This window comes from Chlorocebus sabaeus, chromosome 12 (assembly GCF_047675955.1).
Source record: "Chlorocebus sabaeus isolate Y175 chromosome 12, mChlSab1.0.hap1, whole genome shotgun sequence".
Lineage (NCBI taxonomy): Eukaryota > Metazoa > Chordata > Mammalia > Primates > Cercopithecidae > Chlorocebus > Chlorocebus sabaeus.
Window position 1 is genome coordinate 111,827,412 of NC_132915.1, and position 18,719 is coordinate 111,846,130.

The window sequence follows — 18,719 nt, forward strand, 5'->3', positions numbered from 1 at the left end:
CAGTGTGCACATCTGCCCAGGACCACTGGGGCCATTCTCACCTGTGGTTCTACCAGATGCCCAGGAAACACCCCCAAAAATGTGTGGTGCTCACAAGGCAAAGGCCACCTGCCCTGAAGGACACGGGGGCCACAGAGCAGTGGAAAGCAAAGGGATGGGAGAATTATCCCCAAATCAGTTACACACCTGACGGCAGCCCAGTCACAATCCCTAGGGAGGTTTCTTTTCTTTTTTATGGAGGGGGTGACTATAGACAAATTGCATTTTTTCTTACAAATGTACAATTATCTGAAATGCAAATACACTGTGTTCCGTGTAGGGCAAATAGCCTCTTCTGATGTTGAGACTACAAATAATCAGAAAGCACTGAAAATTCAAAAGCCGAGTTAAAGTCCTCAGCAGCACTTGGGTATGCGGTGGGGTCCGTGACAGACGCTGAAACCGTGGGCTCCAAAGGCCAACACAGGAAGGAAGGAGAGAGCCTCAGAGGAGGGGGCAGGTCGGACCCGGTCCATCCCCGGCGTGGCGCCCTCAGCCCTTCTCACCTCCCAGTGCCTCTTAACATTGCTGGCGGGTATGAGCTGGGGTTGTGCAGCCTCTGAGCGAGCTCAGCCCCTTACTCACCATTTCCAGCCTCACCTTCCTCTCCCGTGAAAGGGGCACGAGGGTAACACCTCCCTCGTGGAAGTGCAAGGCTGGTACAGGCTTTAGCTGCATCTCTGAGCCCTTTCACCAAAAAGGACTCACTGAACCAAAGAGCTGCACAGGACAGTAGCATCCACCCCCACCCCAGAGAGGGACTTCCTGGAGCTCACCTGGGGGAGGGTGTGTGCGCAGGTGGGAGGACGGAGATCGTGGCCTCCTTCCACTTGGCTAGTGGTCTGAAGACCCCACCTGACATCTCTGGCCTCCCAGGTGGCAGCTGCCTGAGTGGCGGGTGGTGTCTGGAACCAGGAGACCCTGTTCTGCCTGGCTGGGACTCAGTTTCCCAGGAGGTGACCTGAACAGGGTCACAGCACCCCTTCTCTGTGGCACCTGGCTTGGGACTCCCTCCCTCCCTCCCCGGCTGCTCTTCCTGCTCCTTATTCCTGGGATCTTCCAGGAAAGTGCTGATCCCGGAGTAAGATTTGAGGGGGCAGATCCTGCGCTGGCCTCAAGCCCCCTGTGTACCCCTTCCCCAGCTGCAGAGCGAGGGCGTCCGGTCCTCCAGGAGAAGAGCTGGGCTAGGAGCTTAGTGTGTTCCCTGTGTCACAGGGCCTCTTCCACCCCCTGGCTCATGGACCCCATGCCGGCCGCAATGCCTGCCGCTCCCCTCCAGGGATCAGCCTTCTGGAAGGGGGATGTTGAGCCCGTGAGGGGCTCCATGAGTAGGGAAGCAGGTGGGAACAGCCATGTCCACAGCATCACCTTGGCAGCTGATGGGCAGGAGGACAGGTCCAGGCAGCCTCCAGGCACGTTCCTGTTTGTGTGACATTCACCGTGACATGGTGCATGCTGTGGCACACAGGGTCCTGTGTTCAGATAAGCCAGGGCCTCGGAGGAACTCAGGCAGAAGAAAGAGCCGGAACACAAACACAGCGCGACCTTTCCCGGGAAGGAGCCCCTCCACGAATGCGCCCTGGGCCCCCCTGCCACGCCCTGGGCCCCCATGGCCAAGTGCCCCTCTCTTCCACCACCCACGACTCCACTCAGCCCAGTTGAGCCCCAGGAGCCTCTGCTGAGCCCAGCCCGGAAGGGCGAGGGAGCCCGGGTGGCCAGAGAGGGCCGAGGCCTGTCTAGCTGACTGGGCTCCTTCAGGACAGGCACCCACCTGTGACGGGGACGTGCAGGGACCGCTGCGACTGCCCTGGCCCAAGACACCCCGGGGGCCAGGCGGGCAGGGCCCCTTCTTCCCGGAGGAGGTGGGACTGGGCTGGATTTTGAAGGATGGCAGCGGCCAGGTGGATGCAGGGCACGGACAGGGAAGTCCACGGAGGCCTAAAACATACAGACTCGGCAGGCAGGAATTTCGAGGTCAAATCCCGGAGCCCTTGGAGGGGACTCAGGAAATCGGATGCTCAGTGGGGGGCAGAGTTTGGAGCCTCGGCCTTGGGGCAGGAGGCGGCATGTCCAGCAGAGGGGCTGCTGCCCATCACGGCTGGCCTTGCCCTTGGTTTTGGTCCAGGGGAAGAGCAGGGCACAGGAGAGATGCCACAAGGCCCTTGGGTGTCCTTCCTGTGGCTTCCTTCGGTCCCAGGTGGGTGTAAGGAAGGAGACCACTACCACTCCTGCTGCCCTCTTCCCCCCGCCACCTTGCCTAGTTCACAAGACAGGAGGAAAGAGAGAAAGACACAAAAGTAAGACAAATAGCCGGACAACCTTGGCACCACCACCCGGCCCTAGGAGTTAAAAAAAGTAATAATAATAACATCAACCCCTGGCCTAAACTACTTGTGTCATCTGTAAATTCCAGACACTGTATGAAGAAAAAGCATTGTAAAACTTTTTGTTCTGTTAACTGATGCATGTAGCCCCCAGTCACGTTTCCCACGCTTGCTCGAATTATCAGGACTTTTTCACGTGGACCCCTTAAAGTTATAAGCCTTTAAAAAGGCCAAGAATTTCTTTTTCGGGGAGCTCGGCTCTTTAGACACGAGTCTGCCGATGCTCCCGGCCGAATAAAAAGCCTCTTCCTTCTTTAATCCGGTGTCTGAGGAGCTTTGTCTGCGGCTCGTCCTGCCACAGGTGACGCATCTGTCACCGCATCCACGCAAGACACTGTTAGAAAAAAGACAGGAAGGAAACGGTTCCAACTCGTGAGTGAGTCACTGGGAAGGTGGGATTGGAAGTGATTTTCTCCCCTCTTCCAGCTTTCTAAGATTTATAACAAGTGTGCGTCCTTTAAACAAGTGTCAGGAAGTGACCCCACGAGAGCGTTATGTCTGGGCAGCAAGAATCCCAGGATTCCCTGGTTTTACTGGTTTGAGCGCCAGCCTCCAGGAGACGGGGCGAGGGGCTGCTCATCCTCCGTGACCAGGCAGCCGCTCTGCCTTTGTCTCATGGGTGGTCAACGGGTTGGCTGAAAGGCTCCCGTGTTCCTCTAGCCCAGGGGATCCAAGCAGTCTGACCGTCACCGTCTCTCCGTAGCCTAGTCAGTGGCCCGGCAGTGGACAGAGGCCCTGCAGGCCACTGAGGAGGACGAAGCCCAGGGACAGAGGAGGAGCCGCGGTGCGGGGGGTCCAGGCCCTGCCCACAGCCCCACCCTCGGGACACCGCAACCCCTGCACCCTGTGTGCTTGCCTTGGGGCATTTGCTTTTCAAACTCCAGGAAAAAATATTGACAGTAACGTGGGAGTAGCAAGAATCCAAATAAAAGAACGTGCAATTCACGCTACCTCCCTTTCTCATGATTTGCAGGTACCAGCACATCCGGGCACTTTCTCCGTGGTGCACTGTCCTAAACCTGACTATTTCAGCGCCCAGAAACAAGCCGAGAATGAAAACACCCATTGCCCATGCCTGGCATTAGAAAATCTCCTTGGTACATATTCAGATTTTTTTTTTTTTTTTTTTTAGTAGAGACGGGGTTTCACCATGTTAGCCAGGATGGTCTCGATCTCCTGACCTCGTGATCCACCCATCTCGGCCTCCCAAAGTGCTGGGATTACAGGCTTGAGCCACCGCACCCGGCCATATTCAGATTATTTTAAAAGGAAATTAAACTCACAGATACAGCCAGGAGTAGATGGATTTTGTGGAGCTTAAAATATACATAAAATTTAGGGATTACTTTAAATAATAATAGCAATATGAATCCAAATTAGATAGGAAAGTAAAATATTTATTTGAAGTGATAAAAAATCACAAAGCTCACACATGAAAAAGCTGATAGGTGCAATAAACATCTTCAAATGAAAGAAACAAACAAGATTTGATTAGTTACTCCCTGGCATCCCTCTATCGAACTTATTTTTTCTGTATACTTTGGCTGCTACCCCTTGATTATTGCTTCCTATGAAAATGATTTCCTGGCCGGGCGTGGTGGCTCACGCCTGTAATCCCAGCACTTCGGGAGGCCAAGGCAGGTGGATCACGAGTTCAGGAGATCGAGACCATCCTGGCTAACACGGTGCAACCCCGTCTATACTAAAAATACAAAAAAATTAGCCAGGCGTGGTGGTGGGCGCCTGTAGTCCCAGCTACTCAGGAGGTTGAGGCAGGACGATGGCGTGAACCCGGGAGGCAAAGCTTGCAGTGAGCCAAGATCGTGCCACTGCACTCCAGCCTGGGCAACAGAGCGAGACTCTGACTCAAAAAAAAAAAAAAAAAAGATTTCCTATAAATAGAATAGAAGATAACTCAGCCTTCCCTTTGATGTGAGGTTCAGATTCGTTTCTCATCATTGGTTGGGGGCTGCATGACACACGTGGCCGCCGTCATGGATGTGTGTGTGGTGATGTTGCCACGGGCGTCTGCCCCGTAAGCAGCGGCTCTGATAATTCTCCTTCGCAAGGTGGCCACCAAAGGAGCACAGAGCTGGCCAGGGCATTCGTGCGTGTTCATGACCGAGAACTTTTCACACAGAGAGGACTTCTGTCCTGACGTCTTTATTGTATAATAGATGCGTTTAAGGCTGTAGACTTGAAGTTTATATTTCTCTTTATGTAACACTCTGTTCATTGTTGATTCTAGTTTATTGCCTTGTAGCTACAAAGGGCAGGCTCTACTGTGTTGGTTCTGTGAAATTCCCCATGTTGCCTGGTATGTGGCCTACTTTAAAACTATTCTCAGTGGCTCAAGCCTGTAATCCCAGCACTTTGGGAGGCCGAGACAGGCAGATCACGAGGTCAGGAGATCAAGACCATCCTGGCTAACACGGTGAAACCCCGCCTCTAAAAAATACAAAAAAAAAAAAAAGCTAGCCGGGCGAGGTGGCAGGCGCCTGTAGTCCCAGATACTCAGGAGGCTGAGGCAGGAGAATGGCGTAAACCCGGGAGGCGGAGCTTGCAGTGAGCTGAGATCTGGCCAATGCACTCCAGCCCAGGTGACAAAGAGAGACTCCGTCTCAAAAAAACAAAAACAAAAACAAAAATAAAAAAACTATTCTATGTGTCCTTAAGAAGAATTAACAATTAAGAATTGTTCACTGTAACAATTATAACAATATAATTGTTTAGCTGTTGAGGCAGTGGCTTTGTATACTTTACAATTTTGGTTCCAAATCTTCGACATTGGTGTGAACTTTTAAAACCCTCGGCCTCTGTTTCCAATGGAGAAGTGCTGGCGTCTCCCGTTCCGAGTGGATTTGACCCCTTTGTTCTTCAGTCTGTTTTGGCTTCTTGCGTTTTGATGCAGTATGCCTTCAGATTCATGAATAGTCATCTGCTTGTGATTGTGCTTTTGTTTTCATGTTGGCCCCCTTTTCATCTATACTGATGAAAAATAAATCATGCTTTTGTCTAACAAGCTTCTTTATGTATTTTGAAAATTTATTATCCCTGCCCACCCCTTTCCACTTCCCTCTCTCCATACATCACTATTCTCCTGTGCTTAACATGCATCTTTTGGTTCGTATGAACCCATGCATGTGGGCACAAGTGTGTTTTGTGTGCATTTAGCTCTCTTTAAATATCCAGTAAAACAGAACCTTCCTCCCCGCATCAAAGTCTGCACCATTTGTGTTTGTATAGCCAGCAGGTAGTTTGCTTTGCTGGCATCATTTATCCCCCTGACCTTGGTCTGCTATAGACTTGCTAAAATTCTCCCTTTCAAACTTCCTTTGATGGAAGTCAGTGAGTGGTAGACGCTCTCAGTTGCTGTTGTTGTTGTTGTTTAATTTTTATTATTATTTTTTTCGAGATGGAGTCTTGCTCTGTTGCCCAGGCTGGAGCACAATGGCATGATCTCAGCTCACTGCAACCTCCGCCTCCCAGGTTCAAGCGATTCTCCTGCCTTAGCCTCCTGAGTAGCTGGGATTACGGGCGCATGCCCCCATGCCTGGCTAATTTTGTATTTTTAGTCAAGATGGAGTTTTACCATGTTGGTCAGCCTGGTCTCGAACTCCTGACCTCACCTTGGCCTCCCAAAGTGTTGGTATTACAGGCGTGAGCCACCACGCTGGGCCTCAGTTGCTTTTTAAGGTCCAAGATGTCCTTATTTTGCCTTCAATGTTTTATGAAAGTTGTGCTGAGAATAATATTCAAAGGTAAATGTGATTTCCCCTGGGTCTGTTAAAGACATTACTCCATTGTCTTCTGGAAGGTAGCGTTGCTATTGAGAAGTCTGCTGTCAGCTGACATCTGCGTTTTTGGTAGGTACTGTGGCTCTTCTTTCTGGTCGTTTTGACTTTTTTCTCCTCTCCTGGATGATCTGCACTTCACTGTAATATTCTAGGAGTGGATTTCTCTTGGTTTGTAATTTAGATCTGGGATCTCATGTCTTTTCAATACTGAAGAAATCTGAGCTATTACGTTGCTTTGTTGCCATTTTAGAAAATGTTTTTCTTTCAGAACTCCTATTCTGTTTATATTGAAGCCTCTTGATCTATTCTCCATGTGTGTTAACTTTGCACATGTGTGGTCATGTGTGTATGTGTGTATGTGTGCATGTGTGCATGTATGTATGCATGGTGTGTGTGCACATGTTTATGCCTGCGTGTGTGTGCATGTATGTGTGCATGTGTGTGGGTGTGGGTGTGCATTTGTATGTATGCACATGTATGTGTGTGCATGTGTGGGAGTGCATGTGCATGCATGTGTGTGTGTACGTGTGTGTGTACATGTGTGTATGCGTGTGTGTATGTGTGTATATGTGCGTGTGTGTGTGTCTGTGTATGTGTTGTGTTTTCAGAGCTGCTGCACTCTGATTGGTTTCCTCCACTCATTTTATTCCTAGCTCCAGGCTGGAGACTGAATCTATCTGTAACACCTCAATTTCTCCTTCAACTGTTTCTGTCTTCGTTGATATTGTTAGTACTATCTTCCATGACACTAAGTCTCTTTTCTATTACGTCAAGTCTGGAATTTAACCTGTCTATTGAGTTTTTTATTCACTTTATTATTCATCTTCAAGATTTGTAATTATTTCTATTTCGTCTCTCCTTGTTTCTTACATTCTGGCCAGTTCTAATTTTACACTTTATATTTTTTAAATCTCTAGGCATCTTGATCATACTCCTGCAGTCTTAACGTGTGTGTCAGACTTTCCTTGGCTGGTATAAGTTCCTGTACCAATTGCTCATTTTTAGCCTGCCTTTCTTAGTGTGGGTTTCCTTGGGTAATTTGGAACCTGGCCTTGCTCATTTCAAGGCGAGGATATCATGTCTCTGCATTTCTGCCTTTCTCCACTATCTCGTTGTCATTGTCCTCTGTCTAACAGTATTTCGTAGCCTCTGCCCTGGGTCCCAGGCTTCTGTTCTGCAGTGATGCAGAGGATGTCACAGATAAAGTCACCCCTCCCAACGACGGCTTCTGCTCTCCAGGCTGTGTCGATGTCCTCTTGCCTTCCTATGCCCACAGAGCTCCACTCAGTTATAAGAAGTTACGGCCCTGGGATACATCAGGAAGGGTTTCTCAGCCTCCTTTCTGGAGTTGGGGAAGCTGCTCCCATCACTCCCAGGAGCTGGACCCAGGCCCTCTCTGCCTGCCTTGAGACTTGGGGTTGACAGCCCCTGCCTCTGCTCCATCACCAGCCTGTGCTTCTCCTCCATTCCTGGTTTTATGTGAGTGTGTGTGTGTGTGTGTGTGTGTGTGCATGTATATATGTGCACACATGCATACACACACACACACCTGTCTTGGTCTTGTCTGTCTGACCTATTGCTGCTCTGTGTGTGGGGCAGAGCAGTTCCTTATTGCACACCGTGCTCAGGAGGTGGACACCCTCTTTAAATGCACACGGTACCGTGTTCACACAGGAGGGTCCCACTTTTTCCATGATGAATCTGAGGCCAAGTAACCTGCCCAGAGATGCAGGAAGTTCAGCTGATTCCCAAGCCCACAGCCCTCGGACTCCAACCCCAAACCCCCTTGGTGGTGTGCACGTCAGCGTGTGTGGGATGGCTGGAGGGTGCCTGTTACTGCCGCACATGTCCCCAGGTGGCCTGCATGCCCTTCACTCTCTTCAGTTTCCTCCCAGGTGAAATCTGCAAACCCGCTCCTCTAGACCTGGTCCTGTCCGGATGATCCTCTGGGATTAACAAGTTGTTATTCAACAGCCTCCAACAACAATGGCACGTTATCTGCTCCATTGCAGAACTGGCCATGGTTTGCATCCAGGAAGGGATTGGTCAGTCACCTGTGCCAGGTCCCTGGGGGACCCTGAGCCCAGCAGTATAAAGGGCGGCTGTGGGAGGAGTGGCACAGCCTCTCTCAGCCCCAGCAAGCGACCTGTCAGGCAGCTGTGGACTCAGACCCCAGAGATGAAGGCCCTGCTCCTGGCCGTCAGCCTCAGCCTCATTGCTGCCCTGCAGGCCCACCACCTCCTGGCCTCAGACGAGGAGATTCAGGATGTGAGGCCCGGATGGGAAGGGTGGGCTGGAGGAGGCATGGGGCGAGGTTGAGACTGGATGGAGACCCCATACTTCCCCCATCCAAGGCGACTCTCATTTTTGGGTTGGGCGGTAAAGTCCTGCCCCGAGGGAATGATGAGATGGGGCAGCAGGGGGCTGGGCTGGCGGGGGAAGGAGTGCAGGGGCACAGCGGGGACAGGACTGGGAGAGTGGGGGTCTGGCTGACTTCACTTCTCCCCTGGGGGTGAGGGCTCCTGTGGTCCTGGCTGACTTGTAGGGGCTGGAGCCACCTTCAGATGGGCCTGGTGAGGGTGCTGTTTTCTGGGTGGGTTAGATTGGGGAATGCTCCCCGTCTCCAGCCCTCAGGGTGCGGTAGAGTCTGGGGGCTGCAGGCCAGGGAAGAGTAGGGGAGGCTCTGGAGCAGTCGGCCTGAGCCTGATAGACAGGAACTTTCTCCAGGTGTCCGGGACATGGTATCTGAAGGCCATGACAGTGGACAGGGAGCTCCCTGAGATGAATCTGGAATCGGTGACACCCATGACTCTCACGATCCTGGAAGGGGGCAACCTGGAAGCCAAGGCCACTATGCTGTGAGTGTCTGCCAGCCACCGGGCAGCCTGCAACCTGGTCTAGGGCCTTCCCTTTCCCCACCCAGGAGAGCTCTGGTGCTGAGGAGGTGGGCAGACCTGCTGGGAGGCCCCTCTTAGCCCCTCCTGCAATGTTTGAGGGCAAACTGTGCCACTGAGGTGCCTTGGCTGGAGGGGGCCTGAGGGGACAGAGGCCCCGGATCAGACCTTGTGGGCTACCAGTGGTACCACCCACCTCCTCCTCCGACTAGGGAATGTCTGGTGATGTGCAGGCCTCTTTGGGAAAAGGTGTTTACCCCCAACCAGAGTCAGAGACAGTAGGCAGGGCCTGCAGACTAGCCTCGCAGTCCTGGCAGTACATTTCTGTGGGAGGAGTGGCACAGCCTCTCCCAGCCCCAGCAAGCAACCTGCCAGGCAGCCGTGGACTCAGACCCCAGAGATGAAGGCAGGGATGGGGCTTGCAGAATGACCAAGAGGGGGCAAAGGACGCCATGAAGAAGACTCCCTTGAAGTCCCTGCATAGAGCTCACCTGTGCAGCTCTCACCTGTGCTGCTTCCACCCACATGGCTCACATCTTTGACTTCCCACCTGTGTGATTTACCCACGTGGCTCCCACCTGCACAACTGCGTGGTTTAACCCCTGTGGCTCCCTCCTGAGTGTCTCCCTCCTGAGTGGCTTCCTCCTGCATGGCTCCCTCCTGCGTGGTTCCCTCCTGCGTGGTTCCCTCCTGAGTGGTTCCCTCCTGCGTGGCTCCCTCCTGAGTGGCTCCCTCCTGCGTGGCTCCCTCCTGCATGGCTCCCTCCTGAGTGGTTCCCTCCTGTGTGGCTCCTTCCTCAGTGGTTCCCTCCTGAGTGGCTCCCTCCTGCGTGGCTCCCTCCTGCGTGGCTCCCTCCTGAGTGGCTCCCTCCTGAGTGGCTCCCTCCTGAGTGGTTCCCTCCTGAGTGGCTCCCTCCTGAGTGGTTCCCTCCTGAGTGGCTCCCTCCTGAGTGGCTCCCTCCTGCGTGGCTCCCTCCTGAGTGGTTCCCTCCTGAGTGGCTCCCTCCTGAGTGGCTCCCTCCTGAGTGGTTCCCTCCTGAGTGGCTCCCTCCTGAGTGGTTCCCTCCTGAGTGGCTCCCTCCTGAGTGGCTCCCTCCTGCGTGGCTTCCTCCTGCGTGGCTCCCTCCTGAGTGGCTCCCTCCTGAGTGGCATGCAGTGCCTGTGCTCCAGTCCTGGGGGCTGACCCTTAGAAAGTCACTGACCCTGGCAATGACCCTGATTTTTTTTTTCCAAAAGCCCCTAACTGAACCTTTCCCTCTCTGGGCCAGATGATGATGGATGTGGGGCTTGTCCCTGAATGTCTCCAAAAGGAAGAATGCAGCTGGCAGGATGAGGCTCAGGCCCACGCCACAGACACTTGCTGCAAACCAGGCGGCCCGGGTCCCTCTGGCAGGAAATGTGTTGGGGGTGGAGGGGTTGGGAAGGCAGCCACCAGGAGGAGTGGTGCAGAGCTCCTGGCCACCTCGGGAGACCCCGGGAACTGCCACGTGTGACCCGAAGGGGCCGCTGGTGCTTGGGTCTGAGATGCAGAGAAGCACCCTCCTCTATGGGCCTGTGGCAGACTCGGGACCACCTTTGCAGGGCATTGCAGTGTGGTTGCTCCAGGGCCAGGGGAGGCACAGGCCAGGGCCACTTTGCCAGGGGGCTTCTGTTTTCCAGGATAAGCGGCCAGTGCCAGGAGGTGAAGGTCGTCCTGGAGAAAACTGACGAGCCGGGAAAATACACGGCCAGTGAGTCCTGCAGCCTGAGCCAGAGCCTGAACTCGAACACACGCTGGAATTGGGGGGCAGCCAGTGCCTTTTTGGGGTGGCCTTTTGGCCTGCTGCCCCTGACTCCACTAAAAGCCCACTCTCCTCTCCCACTGGTCAATTTGCATTAGAGACTTGAACACCTGACCCTAAACACCAGGTGTGACGGGTTTATTCTGGGGCGGACCCTCAGGGCTTTCCCTGTAGCCCTGGCTGTGGCTCTGGCAGGGCCAGGAGCAGAGTTGTATCTGGCTGTGGGGTGCTGCACCCCAACTCCCACCTCCACAGACCTCATACCCGGAGGAACCCCTGGTGACTCACTGGTTTGGGATGTGGCCGCCTCTCGGGTGCATCAGGTTCCTGGGAAGTGGGGGTCCCATGGCCTGGGGCTCAGGCCTGGTGGGGACCCTGGGTCGGAGAGCTCTGGGAGGCTGGGAAGGTGCAGGAGCTGCGGGGCTTGCTGGGCCTGGTGCCGCACGCTGTCCCGGGATCCTCTCTGAAGGCCCCAGTGGCTAATTCAGGACTGTGCTGCTGTCCTTCTGCAGACGGGGGCAAGCACGTGACATACATCATCAGGTCACACGTGAAGGACCACTACATCTTCTACTGTGAGGGCGAGCTGCACGGGAAGCCGATCCGAGGGGTGAAGCTCGTGGGTGAGTCCCGCACCCCTACCCTGCAACCCAAGCCTCCACCCGCCCTCCCTCCTCCCACGGCCTCCTGCACCCTCTTCCCCACGGGAGAAGCCAATGGGACCCAGGCACCCACTGCAGTTTCCTTAGGATGAGTTTTCCTGATAAAGGCCCCAATTCCCACCCCTGGAGTTCAGGATTTCGGATGCCCCGGCCTAGGTCTCTGCAGCGAAGGCAGGAAGGAGCCGCGGCCGTCGGCACAGCAGCTCAGAGGTCACACATGTCCCAGGGCAGGACAGACCCTCCCCCGGGGCAGCTCCCTGCAGCGTCATCCTTGAGCGCGTTCCTGCGGGGTGTCCAGCAGGGGAGAGGAACGGGGATGTGAGCAGGAGTCTGCGTGGAAAGAATGTTCCAGCCCCCAGGGTTGAATTCCGGATGCGGTGGCTTCCACAGACAGTGACGTGTCAGTGCCATCCCTGTCTGAGGACGAGGCCCGTGAAGTCTCCTGAGTTCTCCCTGGATCCAGGGGTGTGCGAATGACAGAGGAATGGGACAGGCAGTGCCCTGGTGCCCCCGAGGGGAGAGGCGCTTCCTCCAGGGCGGGCCTGTCCTGCCGTCCATCCTCACTCCGGGAGATGCCTGGGGATGGACGGAGAACCCTTCCCGTTCTCCCAGTTCTGCTGCCGCGGGAGCCTTCTCAGCCGTGCACAGCACCCTGGTCCCACTTTGCCAGCCCGAGGGCCTCTGGGTTCAAGTGCCCCTGTGGCGGGCAAGGTCCTCCTCCCCAGCCCAGCTCAGGCCTCCAGGCCAGGACGGGGTGCCGGAGACTGCCCAGTTCTGCCTCAACCACCCACATCTCACCCTGGCACCCACAGGCAGAGACCCTGAGAACAACCTGGATGCCTTGGAAGACTTTGAGAAGGCCGCAGGAGCCCGTGGACTCAGCTCGGAGAGCATCCTCATCCCCAGGCAGAGCGGTAGGAGGCACGGCCCTGCAGAGCCCCCCATGTTCCCGCATGGGGATGTCAGCAGAGCCGCGTTGCATGGGCGTGTAGCTGTGCTGCGTCTAATTCTGGCTTTGTCCTTCCTGGGGTGGTGGAGCTGGTGGCTGATGAGGGGCCCCGGTCCTGACTGCATTCCTGGGGTCTCCTGACTCGCCTGTGCTTCCTTTTCCTGCAGAAACCTGCTCTCCAGGGAGCGATTAGGGTGAGTGAACAGCTTTAGAGGACATTTGAGAAAATCCAGCCTTGGGCTCAGTGGCCCTGGGGTCTCTCCCACCCACCACACTCCTACCTGGGTGGGAGATGCCCCACCTAGGCCAGGCAGGTGGGAGATCTTCTCCTGAGCTGCCCGCACTCGGGCACCAGCCTCCGCTCTTGCCCTGGGAGTGACTCCTGGGAAGCCGAGAAGCCCACAGCGCTGAGCCAGCCTTTGTTGGCTGCTGGTGGAGACGGTGTCTACCCCCCAGCCCCGTGGGTGGGAGCAGGCGGGAGATTCAGGTTCCTCCTCAGCACCCCTCACCCTCAGCCGTCCTTGTGACCTCGCTTACCTGATGAGTTGCTCAAAGATTCAGCAAAGCGGCAGGCGCGCCTGTGCTCGCTATGTCAGATGGACCCCTTGCTGGCTGCACGAGGGGACCAGAGTTCGGAGACTCGCCCAGGGTGTGGGCAGAGCCAGAATCCCAGACAGCATCGCTGTCCTTCCCGCACCCTCCCCTTGTCCTGCAGTCACCCTGATGCCTCTTCACTCAGCAGGGAGCTCTGTCAGCAGCCTGCGGGGGTGGTCCCTGCTCCATCTGCTCCAATCTGGAGGCTGGAGCCCCCACCTGCAGCCCCCAAGAGCCCGTGTGTGCCCCTGAGATCCAGCACGTGCCCCCCACACCATCGCCCCCGAGAACCCGCATGTGCCTTCCACCATAGCCCTCAAGAGCCCAGTGTGTGTCCCCACCGTAGTCCCCGAGAGCCCACATGTGCCCCCACACCATGCCCCTGAGTGCCCACATGTGCCCCCACACTGCAGCACCCAAGAGCCCACATGTGCCCCCACATCACATCCCCGTCCCACCCTCTCCCTGTCATGGCCTCACTCACCCTCCCCCTCGTTTCTAGGGCAGGGGCACCTTGGCTCCTCAGCAGCCCAAGGACAGCACCACCCAACACCTCCGTCGTTCACAGGGACATGGAAAAGCTCCCCACCCCTGCAGAACCCGGCCGGCCGCACCCCTTCCTACCACCCCCCACCTTCCTCCCGCCCTGCGCCCCCTCTCCTGGTTCTCCATAAAGAGCTTCAGCAGTTCCCAGTGACTCCGCCTGTCTGTGGGGTTTCTCGAGGTGGGGGGTGCTGGCTGGGTGCTCCTTTGGGTGCAGGGCGGGGGTGGGAAGCGGGAGGAAGGACAGGGGACCAGCCTGGGCCCAGTTCTCCATGGTGGGTGCCACAGGCCAACAGTGCGAGGGGCCTGGAAGGGCCTGGCAGGGGAGTGTGTGCTGGCGACTCGGCCTGAAGGTTCGGGGGTGCTTCCTGCAGGTCAGCTGCCCACGGAGCTCAGGCTCTAGGGGTGGGTGGGGGCAGGGCTCTGCTCCTCGATCCTGCACAAGTAAGACCAGAAGGCCTGGGACCAAGTTCAGCTGCCACCCCAGAGGGGGACTGGGCAGGGCCACCAGGACCCTCAGCACTAACGCTGAGTCCGTGAGGCTGGACGTGGGGAGAGGGGACAGCAGCTCAAGGCAGGGTGTGGCTCAGGCTTGAGCTCACCGGGGAAGCCATTCCTGTCCTCCGGGGAACCACACCAGCATTGCCGCCAGGGCCTGGCTCCACGCTGTCCCTCTCTGTGCCCAGGTAGATTTGGGACAGGAAGTTCCCAGCTTGGGGGCAGCCACCGGAGGTCCCACCTCGCGCAGGCGCCTTTCCTAACCCTGGCGGTTTGTAGGATTTAAAGTTTCTTTCGATGGCGCAACATCGCAGTGGCGCTGGGAGCGAGGAGAGGCAGACTGTTAGTGACCTGCTTCTCCCCAGGAGAGGGCGGCTGCCGGGCAGCGCCACACGGGGTGGCTTGCGCCCGGGACAGGACAATAGCCTGTGGAGCTCAGGGGAGGGAGCGGAAAGGGCAGCGGGTGACCCGGCTGCCTGTGGCCAGCTAACGAGTCATTTCTCGGCTCCAGGGCATAGCGGCTGTCCCTGATTGTCTGGTACCTGGCCTTGGGGCAATGAGGGCTGGTGGGGAGTGGCCCCCGAGTGGGGCCATCTGAATAGGGCAGGGTGGCTGTGTGGACCAATCAGCTGCTCAGGAAGGGGCCGGCCCCTAACCAGGGCCTCCGCAATAGGTCAAGACTGCATTTTAAAAAACCTCGATTCTGGCCAGGCATGGTGGCTCATGCCTGTGTTCCCAGCACTTTGGGAGGCGGAGGTGAGAGAATCACTTGAAGCCAGGAGTTGGAGACCAGCCTGGGCAACATAGTGAGACCCCATCTCTACCAAAAAAAAAAAATTAGCCAGGCTTGGTGGTGCACACCTGTAGTCCCCCTACTCGGGAGGCTGAGGTGGGAGAATTGCTTGAGCCTAGAAGGTCGAGGCTACAATGAGCTATGATCATGTCACTGCATTACAGCCTGGGGGACAGAGCAAGACCCTGTCTCAAAAAACAAAATAAAAAATAAAAGAAACCCGATTCCATTTGGGTTCCACTTTCTGCATCTCAAGATGAATCTTGGTTCTTATGAGGTGTCTGAGGTTCTCACTCATAGCAGATGCCACCCATGCCCAGCTCCATCTCCCGTCTGCCAGGCTCCAGGGGTGACGTGGCTGCAGCGGGTGTCACCTGCAGCAGGTGGACGTGGCCACACCGGCCGGCATGCCCATCTCAGGTGCGCCAGTCTCTGCACCAGTCTTCAGACGCCACGCAGATGAGTGCAAAGAGCCCATGTGAGCACCTGTAGCTCAGAAAGTGCCCTGTGCCCCACACGACCTCCATGGGGAAGCCAGAACCCTCCTCTCCCGCAGGGCCAGTGCCAGAGCCCAGGCCCAGGGACAGTCTGGACAACTGTGCAGAGAGGAGAGGAGATGGGGCAGCAGTGACAGAAGACAGACACCCCACCTGGGTGCACCCCAGAAGGGAGCACCCTTCGCTACGTGCAGCGATAAGGAGAACTCTCATGTGAACCAGAGCGTGATTGCACGAGAGCCGGAAAGGGAGTTTGGAAGGCGCTGGACAGGAATCCACCTGTTAGGGAGGCACAGGGTCTGGTGCAGAGGGGCTGTCGGGAGAGGAGATGTCCCTGGAGGACTGGTGGGGAAGAAAGCGGGCTGTGAAGAAAGTGGTGAAGAAAGAGGACCGAGGGCCCCTTGGAAGATGTTACGGAAGGTCAGAGGGCGGCCCATCAGCCCTAACGACTCCGTTCTTCCCAATTTCATCCCAATTCATGTGTCAGCTTTTTCATTATCCCTCTGCATTATTTTAAACGTGTCTGCTCTAGGGGCGACGATGACATCCTTAATTCACAGTGGACTTGGAGCGAGCACTGTGTCCTTTACTTAAAATGTGAAGACCTTGTGACCCCACAGGTGCGTCCTCCCCGCTCTCCCTCATGTCATAGACCTTGTGACCGCACAGGTGTGTCCTCCCCGGTCTGCCTCATGTCATAGACCCTGTGACCTCACAGGTGCATCCTCCCCGCTCTGCCTTATGTCATAGACCTTGTGACCTCACAGGTGCGTCCTCCCCGCTCTGCCTCATGTCATAGACCCTGTGACCACACAGGTGCGTCCTCCCCGCTCTGCCTCATGTCATAGACCCTGTGACCACACAGGTGCCTCCTCCCCGCTCTGCCTTATGTCACAGACCCTGTGATGGCACAGGTGCATCCTCCCCACTCTGCCTCATGTCATAGACCCTGTGATGGCACAGGTGCATCCTCCCCGCTCTGCCTCATGTCATAGACCCTGTGACCGCACAGGTGCATCCTCCCCGCTCTGCCTCATGTCATAGACCTTGTGACCTCACAGGTGCGTCCTCCCCGCTCTCCCTCATGTCATAGACCCTGTGATGGCACAGGTGCATCCTCCCCGCTCTGCCTCATGTCATAGACCCTGTGACCCACAGGTGCATCCTCCCCGCTCTGCCTCATGTCATAGACCCTGTGACCCACAGGTGCATCCTCCCCACTCTGCCTCGTGTCATAGACCCTGTGACGGCACAGGTGATTTCCCTCATGTCATTGCTGATGCGCGACGCATCTACATATGCTGGAGACGCCGCGACGCAGCACTGCAGAGCTTGCCTGAAGCCGTCCCACGTGTGATAAAGGAACGAGAGGGTGTTTTCTCTTTACCCGCAGACCTTCCTCGCTGAATGCTGTTTGATCCTGAGTGTCCTGTTTCCATGCTGATCACACCCCTCCAGCCTGAAGAATGGCTTTTATTAGGTTGGTGTGTGCTCCTGGGTCCTGTAGTGTGTGTCAGCCCCATCCTGCAGCTGCTTCAGGGAAGCCCCCCTGCACGGGACAGTGTACCCCCGGATGGAGCACCACAGGCTGGCCACAGTCGGCCATTGGCACAGTGACCTTGACTTGGGCAAGCATCTTCCCACCAAGCTTTGACCTCTGTGTGGTCTTCAAGGGTGGTGGGGGTGTTCTATTCTAACAGGTGTGGGGGCCCCTTCCCTGGGAGTTCTGGGGGATGTGGCTCTAAGGTTCTCAAAAGCATCTACCTGGATACCCCAGTCCCCAGCCGCAGGGCCTCACTCCTCCCAGCTCGGGGTTCTAACTGGCACAGGAGATGTGCTCAGGCTACAAATTTAACCTTCTCCGAAATTCTGCCGCTTCTTCAATTGGTTCCCGGTTTTCCGTTCTGCCTACTTTCTGGCTGAAGGAGATAAGGGCCTATTTAAATGTTACTTTGGAGACTCGCTCCATTTAGGCTGCTGTAACCAAATGCCGTCAGCTGGGTGGCTTATAATAAACGGAAATGTGTTTCTCTTTAATGTTGATGACGTCCAACCCATTCCTTCTCCTTGAATGAGTCATCCTTCTGGTGCTCTAGCTGAGAATTCTTTGCCTAACCCCAGGCCGTGACGGTCTCTCCTTTGTTTTCTTCTGAATGTGTTATAGACTTGCGTTACATGGAGACCTGTGGTCACGTGGGAGCTGGTTTTCTGTGAGGCAGGCCTGTCGCTCACGTCAAGGACCATCGATCTGTCTGTGGACCAGCAGCTGTTCCAAACCCAGTGGGTGAAAAGATCGTCCTTTCTCCACAGAACTGAGCCATGCGTTCCATTAATACATGAGCCTTGTCTGTGCAGCTGTTTCTGAATGTTCTATCCTGTTCCATCACGTGTGTACAGCCCTTTCCAACACACATGCTCACACCCCCTATACACACACGTGGAGAAAACGATTTCTTAGCAGCCCGTGAGGCTGTTTCTGAATGTTCTATCCTGTTCCATCACGTGTGTACAGCCCTTTCCAACACACATGCTCACACCCCCTATACACACACGTGGAGAAAACGATTTCTTAGCAGCCCATGTGGCTGCTGCCCGCATCCCCTTCCTGGCCTGCCAGCCTCCATCCGCACGTTTCCTCCCACAGAGCCTGCTGGGCTGTGGACAGACACTGCCTCTCGGGCCCCGCAGGTGTCCCTGGGTGTCCAGGATCCTGCTGAGAAGGGGCCAGTCACGGAGTCTCATTCAGGGGCCGGATGGTCAAAGGGCCTGGAGCAACAGAAAAAAGAAAAAAAGAAAAAGAAAAAAAACACCTTTTCCTCTCTGAGATCTGGTAGTGGGCGGGAACCCTGCCTGTCACTGGCAGAAGGTCAGCAGGGTTAGGGAACACCAGAGCCTTTCTCTGTGGCCCCTGGGGGCTGGGACCTGCCCACTTGTCTCTGGCCCGAAAGAGCAGTGGCCCTGCCTCTCTCCACCCCGGGGACAGCAGGACACCCCCCAGCAGCCCTCCCTTCAGGGAATGACTGGGTCAGGCTGACACCTATGGTGCCGCCACCCGGGGGAATTGGGAGTGGGCGGGGAAGGCGGTGCCCGGGCCTGGGAAACACAAGGGTGCCATTGTGAGCCTGGCATCACCTGCAGCCCTGGCCTCCTGCTGGGGTCAGCCCTGGGTCATAGGACAGATGCTTCAAGCTCAGGAGCTCCCCCAGTCCCAGGAAAGAACCCAAGAACCCCTGGCTCAGAGAAGAGTCGGGGCTCAGGTCAACAGGGCGCCCTTTCCAGCCAACCGCTA

The 18,719-nt window shown here is 56.0% G+C and overlaps 1 protein-coding gene across 1 annotated transcript; it reads left to right on the forward strand.

Moving 5' to 3' along the window:
• The first annotated feature begins 8,304 nt into the window (after positions 1-8,304).
• On the forward strand, positions 8,305-13,796 carry LCN1 (lipocalin 1). Its single transcript, XM_008005704.3, has 7 exons — positions 8,305-8,488; positions 8,948-9,078; positions 10,773-10,843; positions 11,407-11,517; positions 12,369-12,470; positions 12,673-12,699; positions 13,602-13,796. The coding sequence occupies exons 1-6, from the start codon at positions 8,399-8,401 to the stop codon at positions 12,696-12,698; spliced, it is 531 nt and encodes a 176-aa protein (XP_008003895.3). The 5' UTR covers positions 8,305-8,398; the 3' UTR covers position 12,699; positions 13,602-13,796.
• The last annotated feature ends 4,923 nt before the right edge of the window (positions 13,797-18,719 follow it).

Bases quoted from the DNA above. Each gene is read 5' to 3' on its own strand.
- LCN1 (XM_008005704.3), top strand. From the start codon at position 8,399: ATGAAGGCCCTGCTCCTGGCCGTCAGCCTCAGCCTCATTGCTGCCCTG. The intron at 8,489-8,947 runs GTGAGGCCCGGA...AACTTTCTCCAG, and splicing joins CAGACGAGGAGATTCAGGAT to GTGTCCGGGACATGGTATCT. The intron at 12,471-12,672 runs GTAGGAGGCACG...CTTTTCCTGCAG, and splicing joins CCTCATCCCCAGGCAGAGCG to AAACCTGCTCTCCAGGGAGC.